This window comes from Solea solea, chromosome 7 (assembly GCF_958295425.1).
Source record: "Solea solea chromosome 7, fSolSol10.1, whole genome shotgun sequence".
Lineage (NCBI taxonomy): Eukaryota > Metazoa > Chordata > Actinopteri > Pleuronectiformes > Soleidae > Solea > Solea solea.
The window spans coordinates 8,839,131-8,863,732 of record NC_081140.1 but is presented as its reverse complement, the minus strand read 5'-3'; the positions used below and the strand labels follow the sequence as shown (position 1 = coordinate 8,863,732).

General features: G+C 41.5%; 1 protein-coding gene across 1 annotated transcript in view; it reads right to left on the bottom strand.

Annotated features, from left to right (window-relative positions):
* ankrd13b (ankyrin repeat domain 13B) overlaps window positions 1-24,602 on the bottom strand; it is a 38,727-nt gene that overhangs the window by 3,353 nt on the left and 10,772 nt on the right. The window contains exons 2-14 of the mRNA XM_058634444.1: window positions 19,886-20,021; window positions 17,783-17,907; window positions 17,130-17,175; window positions 16,600-16,743; window positions 16,014-16,254; window positions 10,822-10,888; window positions 9,192-9,273; window positions 7,718-7,782; window positions 6,423-6,559; window positions 5,361-5,518; window positions 3,519-3,707; window positions 2,765-2,928; window positions 925-1,064 (exon numbers count right to left, since the gene is read on the bottom strand). Of these exons, the coding sequence (XP_058490427.1) occupies window positions 925-1,064; window positions 2,765-2,928; window positions 3,519-3,707; window positions 5,361-5,518; window positions 6,423-6,559; window positions 7,718-7,782; window positions 9,192-9,273; window positions 10,822-10,888; window positions 16,014-16,254; window positions 16,600-16,743; window positions 17,130-17,175; window positions 17,783-17,907; window positions 19,886-20,021 (1,694 nt within the window). The remainder of the gene's footprint in view (window positions 1-924; window positions 1,065-2,764; window positions 2,929-3,518; window positions 3,708-5,360; window positions 5,519-6,422; window positions 6,560-7,717; window positions 7,783-9,191; window positions 9,274-10,821; window positions 10,889-16,013; window positions 16,255-16,599; window positions 16,744-17,129; window positions 17,176-17,782; window positions 17,908-19,885; window positions 20,022-24,602) is intronic.

Below are 24,602 nucleotides of genomic sequence, written 5' to 3'. Positions count from 1 at the left end.
CCTGTGAAATGAAGGCTAACCTGATAATGTAATAACTTCCTGTTAATGTAATACTTTATTACATTATTGGGAAATGCACTTTATTACATTATCGGGTATTTATTACATTATCAGGTTCTACACAGCTCTTTTGTGTATTTAAGTTATTTGTATGGATTTATATTTCTAATAATATGATATTACCTTTTGTCTGTGACAGTTTTATTTGTTAATTTTCTCCCTTGTATATCTTTTTCCTACTTAAGCCATCCTGATTATCCACACCTGTCCCCTGTGTCTTGTTACTCCCTCCCTTTTTTGTTTTTTATCTCCCTTTTTTTTTTTCTTTTTGTTTTGTCATGTGATCATTCTGCTTTCCATCTCTGTCTCTGGATTCTCCCTGTTATGAGAAGATTATCCTGTTGCCTGTTCTGCCTGCAGTACGTTTATATTAAAGATTTTTGAGTGTCTTCCAGCCACACTGCTTATTGGGAACCTTGACGGCGACAATCCGTCTGGCAATGGCCAAAAATATCCTGCGGTTAACTGTGTGACAACAAATGCTTGTGTTAACAAGACCCAAAGCAGCTCCTCTAACCCATCCTGTGTTTTGAAAGAGTCAGTGCACAGACTACCTCTCTGTGTGCTGCTTTTGTCCTCTATACAGGATTTGGACGTGCATTTTATCCACCTCCTCCAGAGTGTGAATAAAACTGTCCTTGTAGTAGTCGTCTATCAAACATTAGCTGTCGTCTATCAAACCAAGGCGAGACCAGGGCAAACTCTGATGACACTGCAAATTGGGTTTTATCGCCGTACAAAATTAATGCAGACTCTTATGACCACGATGACAGGCTGTAATGTAGCTTGTGCATTATTACTGCCGTTGAAGGAGCAACCTCAGCACTATGCTCCTTTAGAACCCGTCTAGCCTCATAATTATACCTGTAAATAAAAGTGTCATCCCCTTCTTTAGCCTGGTTTGAAGCAACAGCACAACAGTTGTGAACAGCAGGCTCCTGGAAGATGACGTTAGAAACAGTGACATCCGCCTCTCTCTCCTCTACATCTTCTACATTCTTCTCCTGCGTCCAACGTAAGAAAACTCAGAAGATGTTCCTCTAATCGTCTCACTGAGCCCTATTTATTTGTCTCTCTGTGCCTTTGGAAGAGGGCCAAGGACTGTCAGGAACTGGATCTCTAAATAGCACCTGTGCTGAAGCAGTGTTGGACATAATGGGTTTGTGCGCCACACATCACACGCTTTATTCTACTCTAGTGTTGGGTTTACTTTCTTTATTTTGTAACTGTTGCTTTTCTTTAATCATTTGCCTGGTTGAGTTTGACGTATGGGGCAGTTTATTTCTGTGAGGTGTGGTGGGTGTTTGCACTTTACAAGAGTCGCACATGTTCACGTGGGAGGACTAAATCATCCAACACAATCAAAAGTGGGATAATTAAATGTTGTCAAGGCCATTGTCCTGTCGTACCTCAGAATATGGCTGTACATAAAAATGAACATTTCCTTCCTGTTGCAAAACAAACTACCATTTTGGAACTTTCGTGACTCTCAATATTTTTCTTTTGCAACTGTAAGTTCACATGACACCAGGCTCCTATTGGACAATACCAGATGTCAATCATACTGGTGTCCACATATATTATGTGCTGTGTCTTATTGTAATGTGCAACTGGAGAAGAGCTGAAACTAGCAAATGAAAACAATTTCACTGTCTTTAAGACAGAAGTTGGGTCATTTCCGCATAGGGTCATTTCCGCATGCACAGTCTCCCCCTGGTGGTGAACTGCTACTACTTCCAGGACTTGACTACATCCAGAGCAATACTCAGGCTTCAGGCTTGTAATAACAGCAGCTCTCACATCATTATTGCGAAGGTTAGTGGTGTTTTAGGACAACTGCCAAATGTCAATCATGTCCACTGTGTTTTTGCTCTGCATTTGCAGAAGTGCCTGACCCTTTAGACCAGGGGTGTCAAACATACGGCCCGGGGGCCAGAACCGGCCCGCCAGAGGGTCCAATCCGGCCCACAGGATGAATTCGTTAAAATTTCACACTACGATTACAATCTAAACACAATATTTTTCTCTTCCAGATACCTGTGACTAAATGTTTGTGCCTTTTTAGATCCAGTGTGATGTGTAAATAGTACATTTATGCACGATATTGTTGAAATTGCACTTATATTTCTCAAGAAATTTCATGTTTTGTAAAAATATTCTCCATTAAATGTAAAACAAAGGAGAAAAAAAGCAAGGAGTTCTTGTTGTTCATAGGTTATTATGCTATTATTTTACTTTTTTTACTGGTCGGCCCACTTGAGATCAAATTGTGCTGTATGTGGCCCCTGAACAAAAATGAGTCTGACACCCCTGCTATAGACGCTAGTGCTGAGCTATTTACTGTGTGGCTGTTGTGTGAAGCTAAATAGTGGTTATTCAAAACCTGCTATGGGTGGAAAACAAAAAGGGTATGGCAGGTTTCAACTGAACAGTGAGCCAAAACCTGCAAGTGAACAACAATTTATATAAGTCATATGTCTGCTAAAAAAGAAAAGAAAGAGACTTTTGCTTTTAGTTATGTCTTTAGTGTCAAGTAAATGCCTAAACATTCATTCATTGTCTATATGTTAAGGATGAGCCTGCTGATTGTTTTGTTTGAATGAATGTAAAGCCTGACACATCTCAGTGAACTTCCCTTTCAACATAAAATCTTACAATGTCTCCTACGTGTTTCTTTTATTTCAGGACAGAAGGCAATCCGCACCTGATCATACTCGGAGCCGGCCTCCAGCAGACTCTGCTGTATGGCGAACTGCAACAGATCTTCCTCCTCCTCCCTCATGCTGTCTCTCTGTTTGCCACCAAGCATGGTGTATCCAGGTGGGGCCTCAAACACACACGGGGGAATCTCTCCAGCTCGACATGACACTACATGAGGGGAGGGCAAAGGGCAAGAGGGTGATGTTATCTAACAGTGAAAGACACAACAGATAAAGGGGTAAAAGAAATGTAGAAAAGCAAAATAGTGGAAGAGAGAAAGGAAAAGAATTCCAGACGAGAGTAAGATGTAACTGTAAATTTCCCCTTGTTCTGTTGTTTGGCGTCTTCGACTCAGCTGTGTGCATAACTCTAGACGTGGTTCTTCTGCAAGATAGCGGTCACACAGTAAATAGTTCCTTCCCTCTGTGTGACAGCAGATTTAAACAGTGTTGTTGGGATTCTGATTCAAGTGATAGGACGATGAAAGCAAGCTGTAATTTTACAGCCAACGCGGAGAACATAACCTTGCCTTCTGAGCCCGTGATAAACACCGCTCATAACTCTATCACGCAACTGTAAACTCTGTTATCGCAGGCATTATGCAGTGAATGTGAAGAGTTATAGAGCGAGGAGCTTGTTGAAATAAAAAATCAACAGCGTGTAAGAGAGCTGAGAAGATGATGCAAGAGAAGAAGATGCAGCTGTGTCACAGCAGAACACTGTAGTGTGTGTGTGTGTGTGTGTGAATGTGCTCTCACTTGTGGAGCTAGAGCTGGAGACACTGGACGAGTCACTGCCTGGAGACGGGGTGTCTGTCCTCGGGGTTTCTCTCTGTCTGTCCCCATCCACCCCGACTTCATTGTCAGTGCGGACAGTCATCCCCTCCTCACAGCCATTCAGGTTACTAAAGGTGATCCTGGCGTTTAGGATGTGGTAGAGAGGGATCTCTGAAGAGAGTGGAGATGTGAAATATGACATTTTAATAGCATTCATCTGTTCACCATGTCTCTGCATTGCTTTCACTATCCGGTCAACCGTGCATGTTATTAGAAGAGAGCAGTGTTAACCGTCACTCTCCCAGATTTTCTCAGTTTACAGCTGGAAAAGAGGTAAACTTATTCTTGAGATATTGCTGACTTAAGCAAGTGTAGATTTTATTACATGAGCCTTTTAAGTGGCAAAAATGTGCTTTCCTTGTTTTCATGGCTTCTGTTTATCTTATATGTGCTGCCGTTGGGTCAAACTCTGCAGAAATCTAACATTGAATATCACGCAGATATCTGGCACTGTCCCCAGATGACTACAGTCCAACAGAGTCACTGGGTCATTGTTTGAAGCAAGTAAATAAATGGATGAACCAAAATGTTCTTCAGTTAAATCAGGAGTAAACTGAGGTAATTGTTGTCAGTCAATACTTTCACAGTCACAGTCTCTACAAACCAAAGGCAGAGTCCATAACCTTGGTGTGCTGATAGACTCAGATCTGACCTTCAGCGGTCATCAAATCAATAACCAAAACAGCCTTTTATCAGCTTGAATATACATCCAGAGTCAAAGGTTTTATGTCCCAAACAGAGCAGGAAAGGCTCATCCTTGCTTTCATCTTCAGTCCAGTTCTACTTTATTTATACAGCACATTTAAAACAACCTTAGTGCTGCACAGGCACAACAAATACAAGGCAGGTCAAAACAAGTCAAAAAGCAAGCTCAACAAATAAGAATGAGGCAGCGTGTTAGAAAAGGAAAGTTGTCGAGCTCATTCTGAGGAATGCCAAAGAGAACAGGTGTGTTTTCAGGGCCTGGGCAGCTCTTATATGATAAGGTGAACTATTCCAAAGACTGTGAGCAGCTACTGCAAAAGGCACAATCACATCTGGTTTTGCACCTTATTCGATCTTGTGACTCTGGCAGGAGTTTGGAGATGTAACGAGTCACATAAATAGGTTGGGGCCAGCCCATTTAAAACCCCCAAAACAAGCAATAAAATCTTGAAATCAATAGTGAACTGGACAGGAAGCCAGTGGAGGGAGGACAAAAACAAGTGTTATATGGTCGCTCTTTCATTTTCTTGTAACAGTCTTCTGACAGGACTCCCCAGAAAGAGCATTAAACAACTGCAACTCATTGAGAACGCTGCTGCAGCCCGAGTTTTAACCAGAACACAGAGAGATCAGAGCTCATTACTCACACTTATTATAATACACTTATAGAATATACTTTAAAGTTCTGCTGCTGCTCTACAAATCACTAAATAATTTAGGTCCAGAATACAGCTTTATGATCTACTGACTCAGGTCAGAAAGTCGAGCCCAGAGTTCAGACCAAATGTGATGAAGCAGCATTTAGTTGTTATTCTGCACACGAGTGGAACAAACTACCAGTGGAACTGAAATATTTATATAAATATTATATTATAGAAGGATATTTAGTCTTTACACTCTTTTAATAATTTTGGAGTAAATTGTATTAATTTATATAATTAATATAATTTTTACTCCAATTCTCTGTTTATTTTCTTTCAATCTCTTTGAATTAAAAATTAACCTCCCTCCATCCATCCATCCATCCATCCATCCATCCATGCCTCTCCCAGTGCTCACCGATCTTCACAGGGAATCCAGGCGGCAAGCGCAGTGTGATGAAATCCCGCAGCTTGGCAAACAGGGCGTTGGAGATTGCCATGAGATCAATGATAGGCACCACTTGCTCTGCCAGGGACAGAGGATGGGACTCACACAACCACAGCTTAGCTTTAAACCTGGAAACAAACACACGTGCAGTCTGTGAATGAGCCGGTCGTCTGTCCAGAGCGCGCTGATGAATATCACCGAATACAGTCCTGGCTTCATCTTAAGTGATGTAAACTGAGCCCTAATTTAAACGGCCTATTCTTTGGCCTGTGGCGCACAAAGGCATCGATTACATCAGTCAACAGAGACGGACTCAAGCTGCTGCGTCGTGTTCAAATTGTGACCAATCAATGCTTATATTTGAATGCGTTCGATAAGGAACACGGGATTGAGAGTGTGAGCCGCAGCCTTAAAGACTTCATCCTCATGATGATCTGTCACTTTTTATTAAGTGCCAGAGAGTAATGAGACGGACTCCTGACGGACAGCAGACAGGCCTCACGTCAGTGCGATGATTACAGGGGGAAGACGACTGAACGGCACATTAGCAGGTGGAAGAGAGAGAGATTGTCACGAGCATCATTCATGACAACTCCGTCTGACAATGTAATTAACGGGCTGACACTGAAAATCAATACACTAGTTGTATTTGGAAAAATGCTTCAAATGATCCATTCATTTGATTTTAAGACTCCAGGCATTTTCTTTCATGTTTATCTTTGATTTCACATTTTAAAACCTCATTTTTATGACTTGTCAGCCAGGCAGACTCTCCGTGACTGTCTGACTCTCTCCAGTTTTGTATGAATCCACTGTGAATACAGTGTGTTTCTTGCTCACTTTCATTCTTTCTTGTATGAATCCCTCTCTCATCTGAGAATGTTGGTGGTCAGCTGTCGTGTGTGTGTGTGTGTGTGTGTCTGCCTCTTCTCTGTCTCTCAGTTTGTCAGCTCTGGCACTTGGCAGTGAGTCTGTAGGGTGACTTTCCTGTGCGCATGGCTGCCTGTCTGTTTCCCTGTCAGTCTCTTTCACCTCTGGGTCTTGGTGGTGAGCTGGCACGGATGGCCGATGTCCCTCTGAGTCGGTGACAAGCCGGGGTTGAAGTATTCCTCGGCTGTCAGTGCTGCGGGGTTGGTCACTGCAGGGCTTGACATCTGAGTTACCAAAGCCTATTAAAATAATGAGTAATATTAGAGGTTGTTCCAGTTGCAGAATATAATAACACCTGCAGGGGCATTATTTTCACGCAATAAAAATGACAATGTTACATCTTTTCAAACTCAAATAGCACAAATAAAACACTCGCCACCCACTGGGATTTCAAGGCTTTCCTATTACCACCGACATTTTCAACAGCTCTTTCAAAAGCTTTGCTCTCAAGCCAAAAATATAGAACAGGATTATCCCTCATTATCATAGATGCATCTGCTGTGTTGCTGCACTATTTACTGCTTCACTTGTCAACTGCTGAGTTTGTCTTTGATAAATCTGTCAAAGTCAGGCCATCATTCTGTCTGCTCACAATCACAGTCAGTGCCTCCGTCAAGTGTTTAGGGTTTGGCAAAATCCAAACCAAATTACATAACAGGTTTACACTTGCACAAGCTGTCTGAAGCTGGAGCACGTAGTGGTCTGGAGGGAAAAGGCAGAGTTGTAAAAGAGGCAACAATGACGGGGGGGTGGGAGGGGGGGGACAAGTGAGAGTCAGAATATTCAGAAGTGAGAGGAGTCGGAGGGAGTTATGAGTCACAGATGCTGTGTGGCAGAAGCAAATTAAAAAACATAATCGATATGTGAGAGCAGCCTGGAGCTGCTGAGTGACTGTTTTGCTCTACAGTCATGCTCTGCTGTTGACACAGTGGACTCAGCCGCCGCCATTCATACACGCGCTGCCTCTCAAACAGCGAGATAATTCACTCAGTCGCGATTCTGCTTTCTTTTATCGCAGGGCGACTACAGTGACATCCACAAATTGTTCTCTGCAGCATGTTGCCGCCCCAGTGATATGTTCATTGACGTTAATTTGGAATTATAAAATATAGATAAATTGGGTGTTTATAGATTAGGGAGAGTACTCGATAAATGGGCATTCTATAAATTATTTTTAACTTGCAAAAAGAAAAAGAAAACGTATCATACCAAATATCAGTGGGTCTATGGGGGGGGGGGGGGATCTACACACACAGGACTTCAGTCCATGAAATATTGAGCCAAAGTGGAGAAGAGAGTACCAGCCTCTCCAGTGATGTCAGCACGAGCCCGTCCCATTCTTTCAACTCTGACTCGTGTTCTCACAGAGATGACATCACAATAACTTTGTGACTCACCCCGTTGTTTGGCCCCATGTGTTGCTCTGCGATACCGAGGAAGTTCTGCAGTGGAGTCTTCCCACCTGCTCAGAGACAAACATAACTGATGAGTGAGACTGAGTTTTTATCAAACCAAAAGGTCTATGTTCACTACAGATGACTTCAAAGCCACGGATGAATGACACGATGAGGAATGGACTCATTCATCTCCATAACAACTGCCTGCTGTGCCATTTTTCTTCAGGCTTCAGGCTCACTCTTTATGGTCTCCCCCATCTGCGAAGGAAGTGGAGTCAGCCAAGCTCAACTGACATAAGTGACCTGATTGAAAGTGAAGTGAGTTTGCCCTGATCGTCTCTGATAAAGAATCGTGACTCTTTTGAAACTGTGTGGACTTTGAACTTATTATTTCCTGTTTTACTTTGTAGTTCCCATCGTGTGTGCTTCTTGCTTTACTCCCTGACCTGTTTCCCTCTTCTGTGATTACCTGTCCCGCCTTGATGTGTTTCACCTGTGTTCAGTGATCCCTGCCTCCCCTCTGTGTGCTCCCAGTCTTTTCTGGTCAGCTCATCTGTTCAGTAATACCTGATTCTTGTTTCTGGGGGGTTCCATAAATTTCTCTTAAGTCCTTGTCCATGTGTTTTGCTGAGTCTGGGTCTGCCTGCTTCCCTGGATTCCTGCCACTGTGTCCACCCAACCGACTGTAAGTCTGTGTCAGTATTTCACTAAATCTGCACCTTCCTGTCTGCATTTTTCAAAAGACCTCACAGAAATAATCTTTTATGTAATAACTGAATTATCTTAAAATATGTATTCACTTGAAATACTCAATGCAGCATGTCTACGTTTATATTAAAATATGACTCGATCCTGAAAGGTGGAGGAGGATTTATCACCTTAAGAGTAAAATTAATGATATATGCAAAGGGGAAATTTAGCAAAACAACATTTAGCACTGAGAGATGTGCAAAGTGAGGAAATGTGACCAGCTTATTGGTATGAAACTTTTTTGCAGGTGTCCTCATAAATTAGAAACTCAATGAGTGCTTTCAGCTTCGAAAAGGTCCATTAATTATCATTAATGTCATTGATGTCAGTCAGTCTGTACTTTGACATTTGGTTGGCTGAGCTGCTGTTTGAAGATACAGTGTGTGTGTGTGTGTGTGTGTGTGTCAGTGAGACGCCCTCATGGGATCGTGACGGTTGATACACGGCTGTCTCAGACCGTTTGAAGTTGCTAATCCCGTCTGATTTATGATCTGAACCAGAAAACAAGACAGAGCCACCAAATGTTACGGATTGTTAGTGGAAGCCCTGTGGTGAGGCGATTGAGCTCAGGTGGATACTCATCACTGATTTTTGTATTGGAGATGTTGTTGTGCCGCAGGCAGGAAGTTACAGATTCAACTGCACATAAAAAAACATCAGGCTGATCTAAGGAGTGGACGTGTCTAAGACTCTAAGTCGGAGATGACGAAATAAGACAATTTACCTTTTGTCTTGTTCTTGTTCTGGTCTGACAGATGGTCAGTTCTGGTCCTGGTGATCAGCTCCACATTGGACGCAGCATAAACCTGACGTAGAAGGACGGTAAACGCTGAGTGACTTTTCATGAATCCTACAGAGTTTCCTCCAGTTTTCTTCTGATGTGATCAAAGTCTTATATGCAGATCAGAGTATATGATCTGTAAATATTCCCCAAATTGACTAGAAGGCAAAAATGCAGATGGTAAAATGTACATGAATATTGTCCTACAACAGTGACGTAACTCCCCGCTCGGCTTTTTTACCATCAGATTGTTCTAAAACTCAGACATCTCTAAATCGCCCTCGGGAGGGTCGTGTTTTCTAACAGGTGTTGTCAACGGCAATCACTGATCTGGAGCAAATAAAACTCCATTGTATCGCGACATGTTTTATTGCTGCCGTCAGCTGGGGTTTACATCTGAAGAGTCCGAAAGAGAAGTATTTTATATTATAGGATATACTTTACTGTCCCGGTGGGAAATTAGCCTTAGACTTTATAGTGTCTGTCTGCGGTGTGTATATATATTTATATATACATATATATATATATATATATATATATATATATATAAATAACGATATGTTTACATGGCTTTAATGGTCATGGAGGATAAGGGGAAAAGGAATTTCTTAACTCTGTAGAGTCTGCTTGAAATGAGAAGCACAATAACTAAGCCATATAATCACATGAAACAGCAGCATCTGTGTAACTGTGCGGTAGCACCATGATCTATAATCTATGCTGTGTTAAAGAGGTTGTGTTGAGTATAAAAAAATAATCAGGTCTCCAGGATCCCACAGAGGAATGATTTGGTGATGAAGCAGTGTGATGATTGTTACCTTTCTTTTCTTTCGTATCCTCGTTATACAAATTAAAAACAAATGCATTTTCTTAATATTGTACCCTTACTGCCAAATCTGCAGGATATAGACCGACTTATTTCACTTAGATCACACAGCAGAATACAGAATTCCTCACTGGTGACCATAAAAAGAAAATGCTGATTAAAAATTGAGTAGGACACTTATGCTGAGTTAACACTGGGTGACAGATGAGAGAAAGAAATGAGTAAAGAGCAGAAGCCGTCAACAGTAGTGGTTTGTGCATGTTTGTAACTCCAAATCAATAATGAAGAAGAAAAGAGACGCTTTTCAGGCTGCAGTATTTTCCCGCAGGATCTGTCTGAAGTGCTTTTTAAAACACAGGCGATAGACCTGACACTCGTGTCCCATTGATTCCTCCGGGGGGGGGGGGAAACAAATGGGGTCGAGGTAATTCCTCTAAGATTAGATAATCCTCTACTCGTCCCACAATATGGAAGTTGGCCCTTGGGTACATGCATTGCCTTGACCCCAATTGTTTTCTTTGACTCCTTGAAGGAATAACACGTACATCTGTGATTGAATGAAACACCCGATGACCCCCAGGTGCATCGCTGATGTGTTCAGGAGCACTTATACAACCAGGTGTTGTGTTGTGTTTTTGCACGGAAACTCCCTGGTTTCATGTTCTGATGAATGTTCTTCATGTGATGGTAAAACAAAAAAAGACAGAAGTAGTCCATGATCAACAACACAACAAACTTGTTCTTTACCTTGGCTTCATATCCATTCACTGTTTCAGTTTTCTCACTTCTCCAGCCCAGGATACCACTCTTATTCCTGAAAACACAGATTTAGCACATGTCAGATCAGTCCTCTGTGTTTCAGTCTCAGTTGGTGTCCGACCTCTGACATGATGAACATACCTCAGAGAAAACTGTTTATAAAATGCATCAGAAAGTAAAATTATCACTCCTTCAGACTAAGTCACGGTAAAATAGAATTAGATTTGTGTCAATATTTTCAAACACTTTTCACAAATCAAACAACACTTTTCAAGAAGCAAAAACAATATTGATTTAATCATTCAAAAATATTGTATTTTATTCTTTGAAAATACACTTCCTCACTTGTTCTTTGTACCATGATTTTTTGTTTGCAGGCGGGCCTTAGGAAGCTGCCTGCTGATTGGCTATTGAGTTTTGGAGCTCAATAGACCGAAAGTCGCCACAGGTTTGGACTCGCTGTCCGTCTGGAACTCGCTCCCCAAGTTTTCCCCGTCGACATCCGAAAATATAATTGTAAATATCTAACATTTTTTTTGTCAGATTATAAACGTTAGATATGGAGAACGAGTTCCAGACGGACAGTGACCCCAAAACTTCCGGTCCACTGAGCTGTTGCTCCAAAACTCAGTAGCCAATCAGCAGGCAGCTTCCTAAGGCCCACCCACAAACCATGGCGAGGGAATCGCAAAAGAACAAGTGTAATTTCAAACAACAAAATACAATATTTTTGAAAGATTTTTTGATTTGTGAAATCGTTAAAATGTTGACACAAATCTAATTCCATAGGTTCCAATAAGGCACGTTAGTGCGGCAGATCCATTAAAGTACAGGATTCCTCCTGAAGCAAACTGGAAAGTGAAAACATATTAAACAGTCACTAGGGGGAGACTCTGCTGGTTGCAGAAAGAACATTGTTTTAATGGAAGACTACGGGGAACCTCTGTAAACCTTTTCCTGCTGAGTTAATGGTCTCAATCACTAGTTTCAGGTCCTCTCCAGTTATGTAAATGATGTTCTATTTTTTCATGTGGCATTTGCATGTTCTCCCTGTGCACGTGGGTTTTCTCCAGTTTCCTCCCACAGTCAACAAACAAGCAGAGGTTAATTGAACACTCTAAAGTGACTGTAGGTGTGAATGTGACAGTGTTTTTTTTTTTTGTCTCCGTGTGTTTGCCCTACGATGGCGACCGGTCCAGGGTGTACCCCGCCTTCGCTTTGTGTCAGTAGGGATTCGCTCCAGCCCCCATGACCCTCATGTGGAGGATAAAGTGGTAGAATATGAATTAGTTATTGTTCCAGTTTAGAGGAAAATAGACAAAGCATGACAGGATGGTATGGTCGGATGATGGATGGTATGGTCCAAGGTGCCTGGTTGCAGGTGACACCTGAGAACTTAACAAACATGGTGTTAACCAAGTTTTGGAGGCTTCAAAAATGGGTGTTCAGATTCTTATGGGTGACATCACGACAAGTTGTCACATGGGCAGATCCCATCTTCATGAAACCCAAGGTGATGTTATTTCAGAAATTGGTATTATCTTGTCTTATCTTATAATCACTGCCAGCAACCTGTTAGGAAACATTTTAAATAAATAGAAGCGAGAATAATGTTAGACCCCACTTTTTACTGCTTTTGGGTTGCTACCTTCACGCCGTGTCACTGAGCTTTTCAAGAAAAAGGACAAAATGGTCATTCACACCACGGGTGATGAGTAAATACCTGGATCGTAACATTTGTCTCTGTTCAGCCAGACATTTTTTTGGTAACTTGGATCAGAAACAAATCCTGTTTTTAATGTATTTGGAGTCTGTCTTTTATTGTTTTTCTTCCCCCAACTGCAACACTAACATCATATGACGGATGCATATGGTACAGTATTAGTTAAAGTGTCTGCTTGTATTATCACCAAAGAGGACTTGGCATGTTTTACTAAGTGAAAAATAGTTTCCATATGAGGACACTTTTGTTTCATGGCCCCAGTAAAGGAGCTGGCCCTGAACAGGCATCACATCTTTTGAATTTTGATTAAACTACTGCTAAGATTTCATCCCTTTATCCTCTACATGAGGGTCACAGTGGGCGCTGGTGCCAATCCCAGCTGATACAGGGTGAAAGGCAGGGTACACACTGGACAGGTCGCCAGTCCATCACAGGACCACATAGAGACTCACATTCACACCTATGGTCAATTTAGAGTGTCAAATTTACCTAATCTGTATGTTTTTGACCTTTGGAAGGCAACCAGAGAAAACCCACGCACACACACACTTTATTAAATTTGTAGTTTTTTGTAATTCCACTCTTCTAATAACTTCCACTCTTCTAAAAGACTTCTTAAATGTTTATGGACGTCCTGTCCACGATGCTTGACAGAGTGGTTTGCTGTTAAGCATCATAAATAGATTATTGGCATGTTGTGAGGAGTGCTGACCAAGGAAGATTCACAGAGGTGACACTAAGGTACAAGTCAGACAGGGAGATGATTACCCAGCCACATCTCTCCCTGAGTCATTCTCCTCTTCCTCACTGTTTTTGGCTTACACATAGTGCTTTATCCCCTACAGTATCGCCTCTGTTTCAAACTGCAAGACTTGTATTCCCCCTTATCACTTTTCATTTTTCCATCCTGTTTGTTTTACCCCCCTTTTACCTTCCTATTTACATTTTACCCCCTCCGTCTCTCTCTCTGTGCAAAAATGAATGTCATCCCTCTCTTGTCACATCACTATTATTTCACCACTTCACCAGAATCAGATGGGTTCTGCCATTTCACCTCCTTTTTATCACTGTCAGTGTAACCTTATGATGCTGAGATATAAAACTGTTCTCTTAGAATACCAAAATGCTCCTAAATTGATATGCTCATAAACTGATCGCTCCGTTTCCCCCCCCCCCACACTTTAATCTCATCAGTTTATGATGGTCTTTTTGCTCCATGTACCTCTTTCACACTAAATATAGTGGATATACTCAGGCGCATCCAAGACGTTGTTCTGCCCTGTGGTGATTTAGTGAGATAAAAAAAAAAAACAACAACCACAACACTGTTGCCCACGGTTGTGGTGGCTACTATTTTGCCATCTTTTACCTCAATTTCTCTTTAAAGCTGCAGTGTGTAACTTCTGTTGCCAAAACATTGCTTCCCCTTCAGACTCCACTCACTGCAGAGTGAGTGCAGGTGAGAAAAAGATTTTTCCTGATCAGTGGGAATGGGATATAAGTGTTGAGTTTTTGTGAAGTGGTCTGACGCTGATTCACACAGCCTGCAGCCAATGTGCTCCTCAACACCTTCACAACTTGCTTCCTCTTGACACAGTTTTTTTTATATATATATACACATATATATATTTTTAGACAAGCACTTCATGCTGGACATGAAGAGTGTTAAACTGTAGTACGCCCGGATGTTACATTCAAACCATCGTCAAACGTGTTCACACAGTCAGCTCCACATGACTCTCGCTCTGTGTTTCTCAGAATAGCAGTGTAGTAGATTTAGCTTAGAAGCAAGGATTACCTGCCGGGCCCAGGGGGCCCCCGAAGCCCAAGCCTCAGTGCTACTGTCTCCCTATTTTCACTACAACGTTATTCATCCTGATCATTTAATGGGGCCCTGAAGCCACATAACAAAGCTAATGGGACACATCTTAACAGGTCCCTTCAATCATATACCACAGTTTGTTATTCACCCCTGATATCTGAAAAAAAGGGCTCCTTAGCCAAATACCACTGGTTATTACATGATGTCTTTATAGGGCCCTTGAAGCTATTTTATCCATCCTGATGTGACAGGGCCCTCAGTTAAATAACAAAGGTTAAGTTATGCGATGTGTCTAATAGAGCCCCTCAATCAAAAGCATTAACTAGGAGAGTCTGTGAGATTCTTTACATGACAATCAGAATATTTTTAATTTAACCTTTTTTTCCCTTTGCAAGAATCTTCTTGCTCACATAAAATCAGTAACAAACGTAAAGAAAATCCTTATTTAATCACAGTTGCTACATTGTGCTTACATCATGGATTTACAAGAATAAAAATGCCTGCAGCATCCAAACCCCAGAGCATTTCTCTCTTATTACTTATTAATTCCATGTTTTTACTCGTACCTGGGGTTACATAGGTTCATTCAAATTACAACGCTGACAACATCATTTTGGAATTTACTCAAAAATGCTTTAACCCAAGGGTAATTTCCGCCACTTTGATAAGTAGATACACACAGATCAGCTACACATCCGCTCGAGCAATTTCTTCTCCATGAGCTTCTTTGTCTCCACGTTCTCCATGTACTGCTGCTGCTTTTTTATGTTTTCCTACATGTTGACAGCCACGAGAGAACGTGCTTGGACTTGTGCCACTCAGCTGTGGGTTGTAGTGTAGGAGACGAGTGAGGGATGCTCAACAGTAACGACAACACAAGTGATTTTCTCCACTCAGAGAAAATCGAGCCAGCACTCAGAGTAGAACATGTCCTGTGGCTGAACCGTATTGTTGTGCAGTGATGCTGCTGCAGGTGGAGGGGAAAAAAAAAAAGGTGGATGCTTGATCTCCTTTCTCATTTTTTTTAGAACGTTGCACCAAATCCTTATTTATTACATCACCGAATCAAAGTTTGCTTAATTATTCAAAAAAATAAGAAGAGCACACATAAAATACATATGCAGTAGCCTAATTTACAGCTGTAGCTGGAAATGTTCTTTTACCTTTAAATGTGTGTTTAGCGATGCACAGAGGTGACAGACAGAAATTGGATATTCTAACCATTGTCAATAATTGCTTTAAAATTATTCATTTGGTTTTCATAAGATTAGACAAATGGTGTTTTTACTCCGTTTAGTTGGAACTGACAGTGACATCACCTCTGAGTTAAACCACATTCCAGTTGGGAAGCATGGACGATACTAGTTGATAGTAATGCTCGTACACTATGTCCACAGATTAATAGAACAGTACTTTGTTCTGACTTAATGTGAAATAAATAAAATCGAAGTGCCAGTTCTGGCATGTGAAGGCCACTGTACTTCCCTGGTGCTTCCCCCGGAAAACCAGCGGGGAGAGTCCTCCATTTATGACAATCTGCACTCTGACATTAGATGTCACCAATTCTTACATACTGGAGCTTTTTATTCATCTCTATCTGCATTCATCTAAAACCAGCAGTGACTTGTGTCTGACCTTTCGAAGGCGATGTGGCGTGTGTCCAGCTGAGTGGTCACCACAGCTGCAGACAGTCTGGCTGCTACCTGCTCGTCACTGGGCTGCACCGCTCCCAAAACGCCCAAACCTGAGGCAGCGCTGCAGCTGGCGCCCGAATTCCCCCGGCCGGGCGAAAGCACCGCGAGGGACGAGACGGACAGGGTCTCGCAGTACACCAGCTGCCTGTCGTGGTCAACCTCCATCACTTCTGCACTGGAGCCTGTGAGACAAAACCATACCGCAGATATAGGTGATTCACATCAGAGAGTAGGTTGTCTTCCATGTTTACCTATTTTGTGATGCTGTGTTGTAGCTGTAAAGCCCATTTACTCTAAACACCAATCAACATGGTGACAATACCCTCCCTTGCAGCTCATTTAAAGCTATAGTTAGTTTTTGAAAGTTTATTTTTTGAATAAATGTAAAATAAATTGTTAAACTATTGCTTAAAATAATTGGCATCTGCTCTCATGACTATTACATTTGTAGTCTGGTAGTACATTAAAAATGAATGTATCCTTCTGGCACAATAACACGGAGTAAAGAGTAGAGTGTGACCTCTGACCTTGTCCTCTGAAAATGAAGCTCCGGTTTCCTCTCTGCCAGGTCATTTGTTCAAAGCCCATCAGGGTGGTGTCAACGCGGAGACACTGACCACTCTTCCAAACTCTGTAGGTGTCGCTGGGACAGATACGAGAGACCAAGGGCACTGAGGGCAAACACAGAGTCTAACTGTCCCACTTGTAATTACAGGCTTTTATCACATTGACAGATGGTGGGACCTGAAGTTATCATTACATCCATTCAGACAGGCAGATTGCTGTAGCTCTACCACATGTAGCAACAATACTGTTTATACTGTACATAGATGCAAAGTGCAATTTGTTACTATAGAGATTTGACTGAAAAAAACATCCACTTTTGGTTTTGGGTGAAAAGCTGTTTGCATTCTGCCAGGCAGGAAGTGTGTTAGCATCCATGTACCGGAAGAAACTGGCCACTTCAGCTCCACGGGGAGATGATAACACAATTTATTCCAGACTGGTCGACACTGGACTGTTTTTCTGATGAGACTGACACAAAGATTGAACTCACCCCAGCTGGTAAACTCCCATTTCATCTCCACATAGAAGTCCTGAGCCTGGACACAGAGAAGAGAAGGAGAAAGATGGATGGATGGAGAGAGAGAAAGATTTGGTCATAGAGTGTTGAATTTAGGGGCAGGCTGATGAAACAGTCCCTCAGGTACACATGCTTGTGTATGTGATTTATATACATGTGTATTAGGGAGGCAGCTGGAGCCTTTGAACAGGAGGACAAACTCTGGAGCTGCTGCTTTTCCACAATCTATTGAATCTCCACGGTTTCCTTTTAGGAGAATAACCAGTGCTCAATCTACTCCTGGGCGAAGATTGTCCTGTGGTGCTATTGTGGCTTGAAGGATAGTGCTCCTTACCTCTTCAGGGGATAGTGATGACTCAGATTACCCTGAGACAGAGTTGTGCAACACTGAGACATACAGAATCCTTTGAACACTTCTCTTCTCAAAATTTGCAATTATTTTGAAACAAACCTAAGATTATTTTCTTATTACAAATTCTTTTGATGTGCCATTTGCAGACGTGCATGACGCACAAAATAGTGCAATGTGTCCATGTATGTGTGCAAGCGTGTATGTCATGGGAGAGTTTCTCTGTCTCTCTTGCTACTTCTGCTTCACATTGTTGCATGTGTGAGCCAAATCCCACCTGGCGTAGTCGCTCCAGCAGGACGGGGATGCCCGCCAGTCTCTTGGCAGTCCTCTGGTAGTCACGGTAACGAAGCACAAGGCGCACCAGCTCTGGATCTCGGGTGCTCACTGCCTCCTGGAGAACTGAAAGAGTGAGAGACGGGGAATAACGTATAGTAAAGGAGAGACGATCACTGAGGCCTCATCTAAAATTGATGTATTTGAGAAATTTAAGGGACCAGCGAGAATTGAAGAGGAACTGAATTAGGCCAAAGGAAAAGCTGGAAAGACTAATTACTGCAGCTTCCCCTTCATTCATCAGGCCGTCACTCACAGGATGGGCTACACTAGTAAAAAGGCCTTTCTTTTTCTCTCTTAGCAAACAAAAGCTGTACAGGCTAATAATAAATCAGGTGAATGTAATCCAATGAACCCACATAATGATGTGCCAAAGACTTAAAATGCACTAATACATTAAAATATAATATCACACAACTAGGACCAACATCTTTGTTTTTGCATTTATTTCACATTCGGATATATAAATGGAGAGTGATAACAAAAATAGGATACTGGACTTCAGGGAAGGCTGTTATGCCAGACAATATGTATAATATAATATCACGGTTAAAACACAAATTGATTTTCATGCCTTTTCATTCTCGTTGCCAGTTGTAACGCCACACCACACTAAACTACACTACACTGCACAGTGCCAGCAGAGAGGAGACACTATATCTGGCAGAAGATAATGTGAAGCATTATGAGCCATTTGGGTTTTGAAAAAAATAAAAAAATATATGTACAAATCATTAAGGGACCAAAACTGCAAAACCAATCAGTGCCAATGTAAAATAGAGCTATTAAAAATCATTGTAGACTAGTTTGCAAATGTTACAGCATACGCCATCATGTCCTCATTTAAAACCAGAGCATTTTTAAGTCATTTGTGACTGAGTTTCCAAGTGGCATATTCAACTGTTTGGTCTGTAAAAATTCATTTTATATATAAATATACACTTATCTGACTATATCAACATTTACTTTTCACTATTCTCTTGTATGTCTCTTCTACATTTATGCAAGGAGCACGGTGCTGTGTTGTGTGCGTGCGGGTGACAGTGATTTTTTTATATCTCTTGTGTTTCTCATCGAAACACTGCCAAAGTTGGCACTGCATACACTGGTCACCTGCCAAGTGTGAAGCCGGTCGAGTGACCTGTTGTTGGACAGTTATGCAGTGAACTGAAAGACCGACTGAATGACTGACAGTCCTTGCATTTATAGATGGATAGATTAAACTGCTTTTGTCTTTGATTTCTGCTGTGGGTGGTGCCCCTCTGATTCCTGTGTGCTGCTGGCTGAGCATGGCTTCTAGTTTCCTGACCTGAGCTCTGTCTCCTTATCAATACCTAAGAACAGTAAGGACCATTTCCACCTCTGAGACATAGCTGGATCATTCAATTTATGGTTTAAAAACCAACAAACAAACAACTGCTACAACCTTTCTGCCTTCTTCTGTCTGTTTAAACATATACTCCTGCTTCTGCTGTGGGCTTCTATTGTTATTTTACCAGGATAATGCCATTTAGATTGCAACAAACGCACACCTCAACAAAGACGACTCGGCCAAATTGCAGACATTAGAGAGCCAAAGGACAGAAACCTAAAAGCAGTGACAGGCTAATGATTAAGATTCTACGTCCTTCCAGGAAACCAGGTTTTGTTGTGTAGATTGTTCCAGTCTGAAGGCGCACAATACTGGAATGGCTTTTTTGCACATACTGTTCATACACTGGGAGACTTGGGAGCGCAATCAATCTACAACCAAGTTCAGTCACTCCAAAGGATGATGTGCATCTATTGCAGTTAAACATAGCTTTCACAGCAATGTATAATATTCATGTCCTCGAAATGAAGTTAAATATTTAATCAGAAGTGTGAGAAATCCTCATCATTTACTCTGATTATACCACAGACTCATAATTACTTTGACAGCGTTATTATTGTATAAAACGAAGCATGAAAGTCTTTCATTCTGAAACGCACTCCAAATCCTCCTTGAAAATTCTCTATACGTACACAGCTCTCCCTTCATTCTCACACGTACGCACACACTCACCGGTCCATCCATTGCGGTTCTCCTTGCTAACATCCGCCCCATGCTGCAGCAGGACCCGAGTGCAGTCCAGGTGTCCCAGAGTAACAGCCAAGTGGAGAGGAGTCCGCCCACGAGGGTCCAGAAGCTCTAAATCAGTCTGGATGTAATGAGAAGAGAGTGGATGGAGGAGAGGATAAGAGATGACAGAGGAGCAGAGGGGAGAGGAAATCGGGGTATTAGTGTGTCACTGTTGTGGTCTTCTTGCTCAGACAGGGAGGGAGAGAATAATGTGTGCTGATGACAGAACAGTGACAGGAGCTAATCACTCTGGCACCACTCACACATAGTTCGGTCCCACTTTCCTGGCCATGATAGAATGGTTGTTTTAACCCCAACTCTGATCTCAGAGCTGTTTCTGTAGCCTTATATCTGACACCCTAAAAAGCAGATCTAGTCAATAAGCAGAACTGTCCTAGATCTGCCATATACATCTTTAAAAACCAATGATTTTTTTCTTCTGAATGTGTAAACTGCGCTGGTCTTAAAAAAACAACAAAGAAAACAAACAAAAACATTGAGCAACAGCACAATTAATGCTGTCAACCTAATTTGTCAGCCATAATACATTTGTGTTAATCTTTATTATTAATCATACCAGTGCTTTGATGCTCTGAATTTAAAAGATTTATTGCGGTTAGCTTTTAAAATCCTCTCCGATCATCCAAGATGCTCAACGTGACGATGAAGGATGTTTGCACCATCTTTAAAAAGAATAAATTCATGAAAATGGGATTTATTAGAACACATCACACCACATTTATTAAAAAAAAAAATCCTTAGTGTTTCTCATCTCTGGAAAAACAATGACAACAGGCCATTAGCTTATCATAAATGCTGCAATCAGAGTGACAGCTCTCTGACGCACAAGAACAATTCATTTTTACTTAAACACGGTGTTAATTCGTGAGTTTGAACTGTCCTTCTGGAGAGATTATACATTCCGGGTAAAGTACCTGTTACCATCAACATCTTAAAAATCCAGGAATTAGTGACATCAAACAGTCGGACTACAGGTCGTAACAAACGGAGGACTCCACAGCTCACTCACTTTTCTTTCCCAAGTGCGTCTGGGAACTACAGTGGGCTTTACATACAAGAAAGGGTGTCCTCCTTCATTTGTACAGTAAGGTTTCACTCCAGTGAAACACAGTCTGGAGTGGTTTGTCTATTTGGGCTGTTGTAGAAACAGTGGCATAAGATTGCGATCTCCATAAAGCAAAGCCTTTGCTTAAAGTACATATAAAAGAGTAATTCTAAGGCGATAGAAAACCAATTGATTTATATCTTAAAACAATTTAGACTTTAACGGCTAGATAAAAGTGCTATACATCTTATAATCAAACGTGGAATAGTGATGTAAAGGTCTGGTCTATATTGCAGGTGTTTATATTATTTGGATTTCCAGTAGCGTAGGTGCAGGCATACTGGAACACTTGATTAATCACTTGCTCTCGCTTCCCTCTGACATGCATTCTGCTGTATCATACAGACGCAGTAATGTGACATAATTGATCAGCAATATTCCTACAAGCCAACAAGTTGTAGCTGTGTCAGACTGCAAAAGAGCGGCGCGCGTTACTTACAATCTGTTTATCATTATATGAACTGTGGCGCTGGTGCTTCTAATGAGATGTCATGTCTTCTCATTTGATTTAATCAACTACAAGCTCTGTATTGAAACCGCCCGTCGATTTCCCCGAGCCGGTTTTTATGCTCCTCTGCCTCGTGTGCTCCTCCAACGTCAGCAACTTTTACCACGCTGGTCTCACATCTGTCAGCCGCTATCCAGGGTGTAGGATGACCCAAGGTCAGCTCTGTCAGTCTGCTGCAGGCTTGAATTCTAATTAAGGATTACTTTCAAAGATAAGTGGCATGGCTTCGATTGAGCAATAAAGACCTCAAGGAAGCTGTGAAAAATTATTAGACCGTGGAGAACGCAGAGTGTCTGACTTTTTATAGTGTGCATATATATCAGTATGAATCCTATAGCAAGTGATTTCAATGGAAAAGTAAGCAATATCTCCACCATTGCACCAGTTGGCACTCAGGCCCTAATAGCATGGTATGTTAATGTAATGTAAAAGTGTTTTGTTGTGTAATGTAATAACACTGCAGTTACTGCAGCCTTCTGTTTCTGTTACGTGCGAGGGAAATGAGGGAAAACCACACAGCACAAACACAACCACGCACAAGCGTATGAATGCAAATACAGTCACGGAGGTGGACTTCAGAATCCTCACATACACGTGCTCTCCAAATGTGACAAGCGTATCCTCTGGATAGTTTGGATAATAAGGAACCCGATACCGTGGTGTTAAGTGTGTGTTAATGGACGTATTATCTCTGTACAATCTGTAACTCTATTTAACAGCTCTCTGTATCCCTGAAAGGAAAGAGACGAGAGGACGAGATGGACACAAATAATGTGGATCATTAAGAAACGTGTAGCAATGTGTTCAGGAGAGAGTGATGGAAAAGAGCGACAGATTGCTGGTGTAAATGATGGAAAACAAAGGTAGAGGGAGGGGTGAGGAAATATAATAGAAAGGGAGGAAAAGGAGAGAGAAAGAGACGACAACATGGAGGTGATGCAACGAGCCATGGAGGCTGGGGAATTGATGTGATAGCGTGTTATAGCAACGCAAGGGAGGAAAGTGAGGCGTCAGCGTTATTTGTGTGTGTGCTGCATAGTGTGAATGTAGCCCAGGTACAACATGCAAATACACACTCTTAGTACTGCATGTGTGTGTGTGTGTGTGTGTGTGTGTGTCTGCATATGTGTCTCAAAGGACACTGCAGAAAAACATGTTAGTCAGCCAAAATGTAAAGAACTGTAAAAGTCAAAAGGAAGGATTTGAAGGTGTCCATCGTGGTGAGGTGTATAAATAGTAAGCATTGAGTATCGGGTTTTGGGAATCTGATCAAATTTATGTCAGAAACCCAAGGGAGAAAAACTGGAGCATGAGGAACTGGAACAAGTTGGTGTACTCGGCTCTCCTTTTATTTTATTTGTTTGTCTTTTTTATGGTAGCACTTGTCTCATGTCCTTTCATTTATTGCTCCCCCTTTAATTGGCTATGTGTTGGTGAGGGTGAACAAAAACAAGGAAATATGGAGAGGAGGGGTGGAGAGCGTTGAAAGAAAGAGGGGTGATAGTAAAGGTAATGATTGGGATTATCACATAAGAAGGCAACTGGGAAATGGACTGCATTTATACAGCACTTCTCCAGACGTTCTGACCACTAAAAGCATTGTATTTAAGAGTTCACATGATGCAGCCATACCTCGTCACATCGTCAACTGTGCACACACACCTTCTCCATCATTCACACATCCCATCCTCACACTGATGACACAGCGGGCAAATAGAGTTTCTGTGTCTTGGCCAAACAACACGATGATAGACTTCATCCCTCCTGAGCTACAGCTTCCCAAGAAAAGGCAGACAGGTAACCCAGAGGATGGATGGATGGATAGATAGATAGATAGATAGATAGATAGATAGATAGATAGATAGATAGATAGATAGATAGATAGATAGATAGATAGATAGATAGATAGATAGATAGAAATGCTTCTCACTTAATGAGCTTGAGAGCACCTCATTTCTGCTTCTGACCTCAAAACCTTTAGTGAGAGAGCATCAGAAACCTGCCTCCACACATGTTTTCTCACCCATCAGTTTTTCTACACCTTCAGTCCTTGACTTAAATACAACAAAAGATGCTACATTACATCATGATACACTCTATTGTCCCATGGGCACATTTATTTGCCTTGCTCAAAGGTAAACGGATCTTTTAAGTGGAAGGCAGGCATCTCTAATGTGTGTGGATATTTCGATCTAACAATTCTCTGTCATTTTAACTGGAAACCATCATGGCAGTATGACACATACCCCCTTTTTTAAATCGTCAAATCAACAGGGGTAATGTGAGAAATGTGCTGTGATGACACCTCGCAGCGTTACCAGGAACCAGTGTCGGTCTCAGACTGCAGCCTGCTCTTCATTTGGTCTAATTTGCATCAGAATTGGCCGAGACAGAGCGAAAGTGATTCTGATGGCAGACAGACTTTACCATTCCACCTAGAGACTTAAAATCCACACCATGAGAACAGTGCAAACTGTATTGGTGGGTAAACAGAGGAGGGAGTGGGATAGCAGTGGTTTCAACATGTTTACATATTATTCATGTCAACTTTTCATCGAAATCAAGAACAAATCAAATCTTGCAGACTTGTGTGCACCACATGCAATGAGATGTGTACCTCCATAGATATATCACATATGTATCATTTTTATTATCGCTTCTTTAAAACAATATTTCTTTTGCAAAGCGCATTGTGTTGCCATGTACAGTACATGACTAAACGTGAATACAATCTAAATACAGATTGACTTTACTGTCCACTCTGTTAAATGCAAGTGAATGAAACAAATAGTATTTTAGTGTCCAAAACATAACTTTCAACTAAAGCTGCAACTAACGATTATTTTCATAATCGATGAATCTGTCGATTATTTTCTTTCGCTTGGTGCATAAGGTGTTGAAAACGTTAAAAAAATGTTGGAACCTGGAAATAATGAGGTTCTCAAATGTCTTGTTTTTAAATGGTTTCTTTGTTATCGGGAGCAAAGAAACCAGAAAATGTTCCCATTTAAGAAGCTGAAACAATC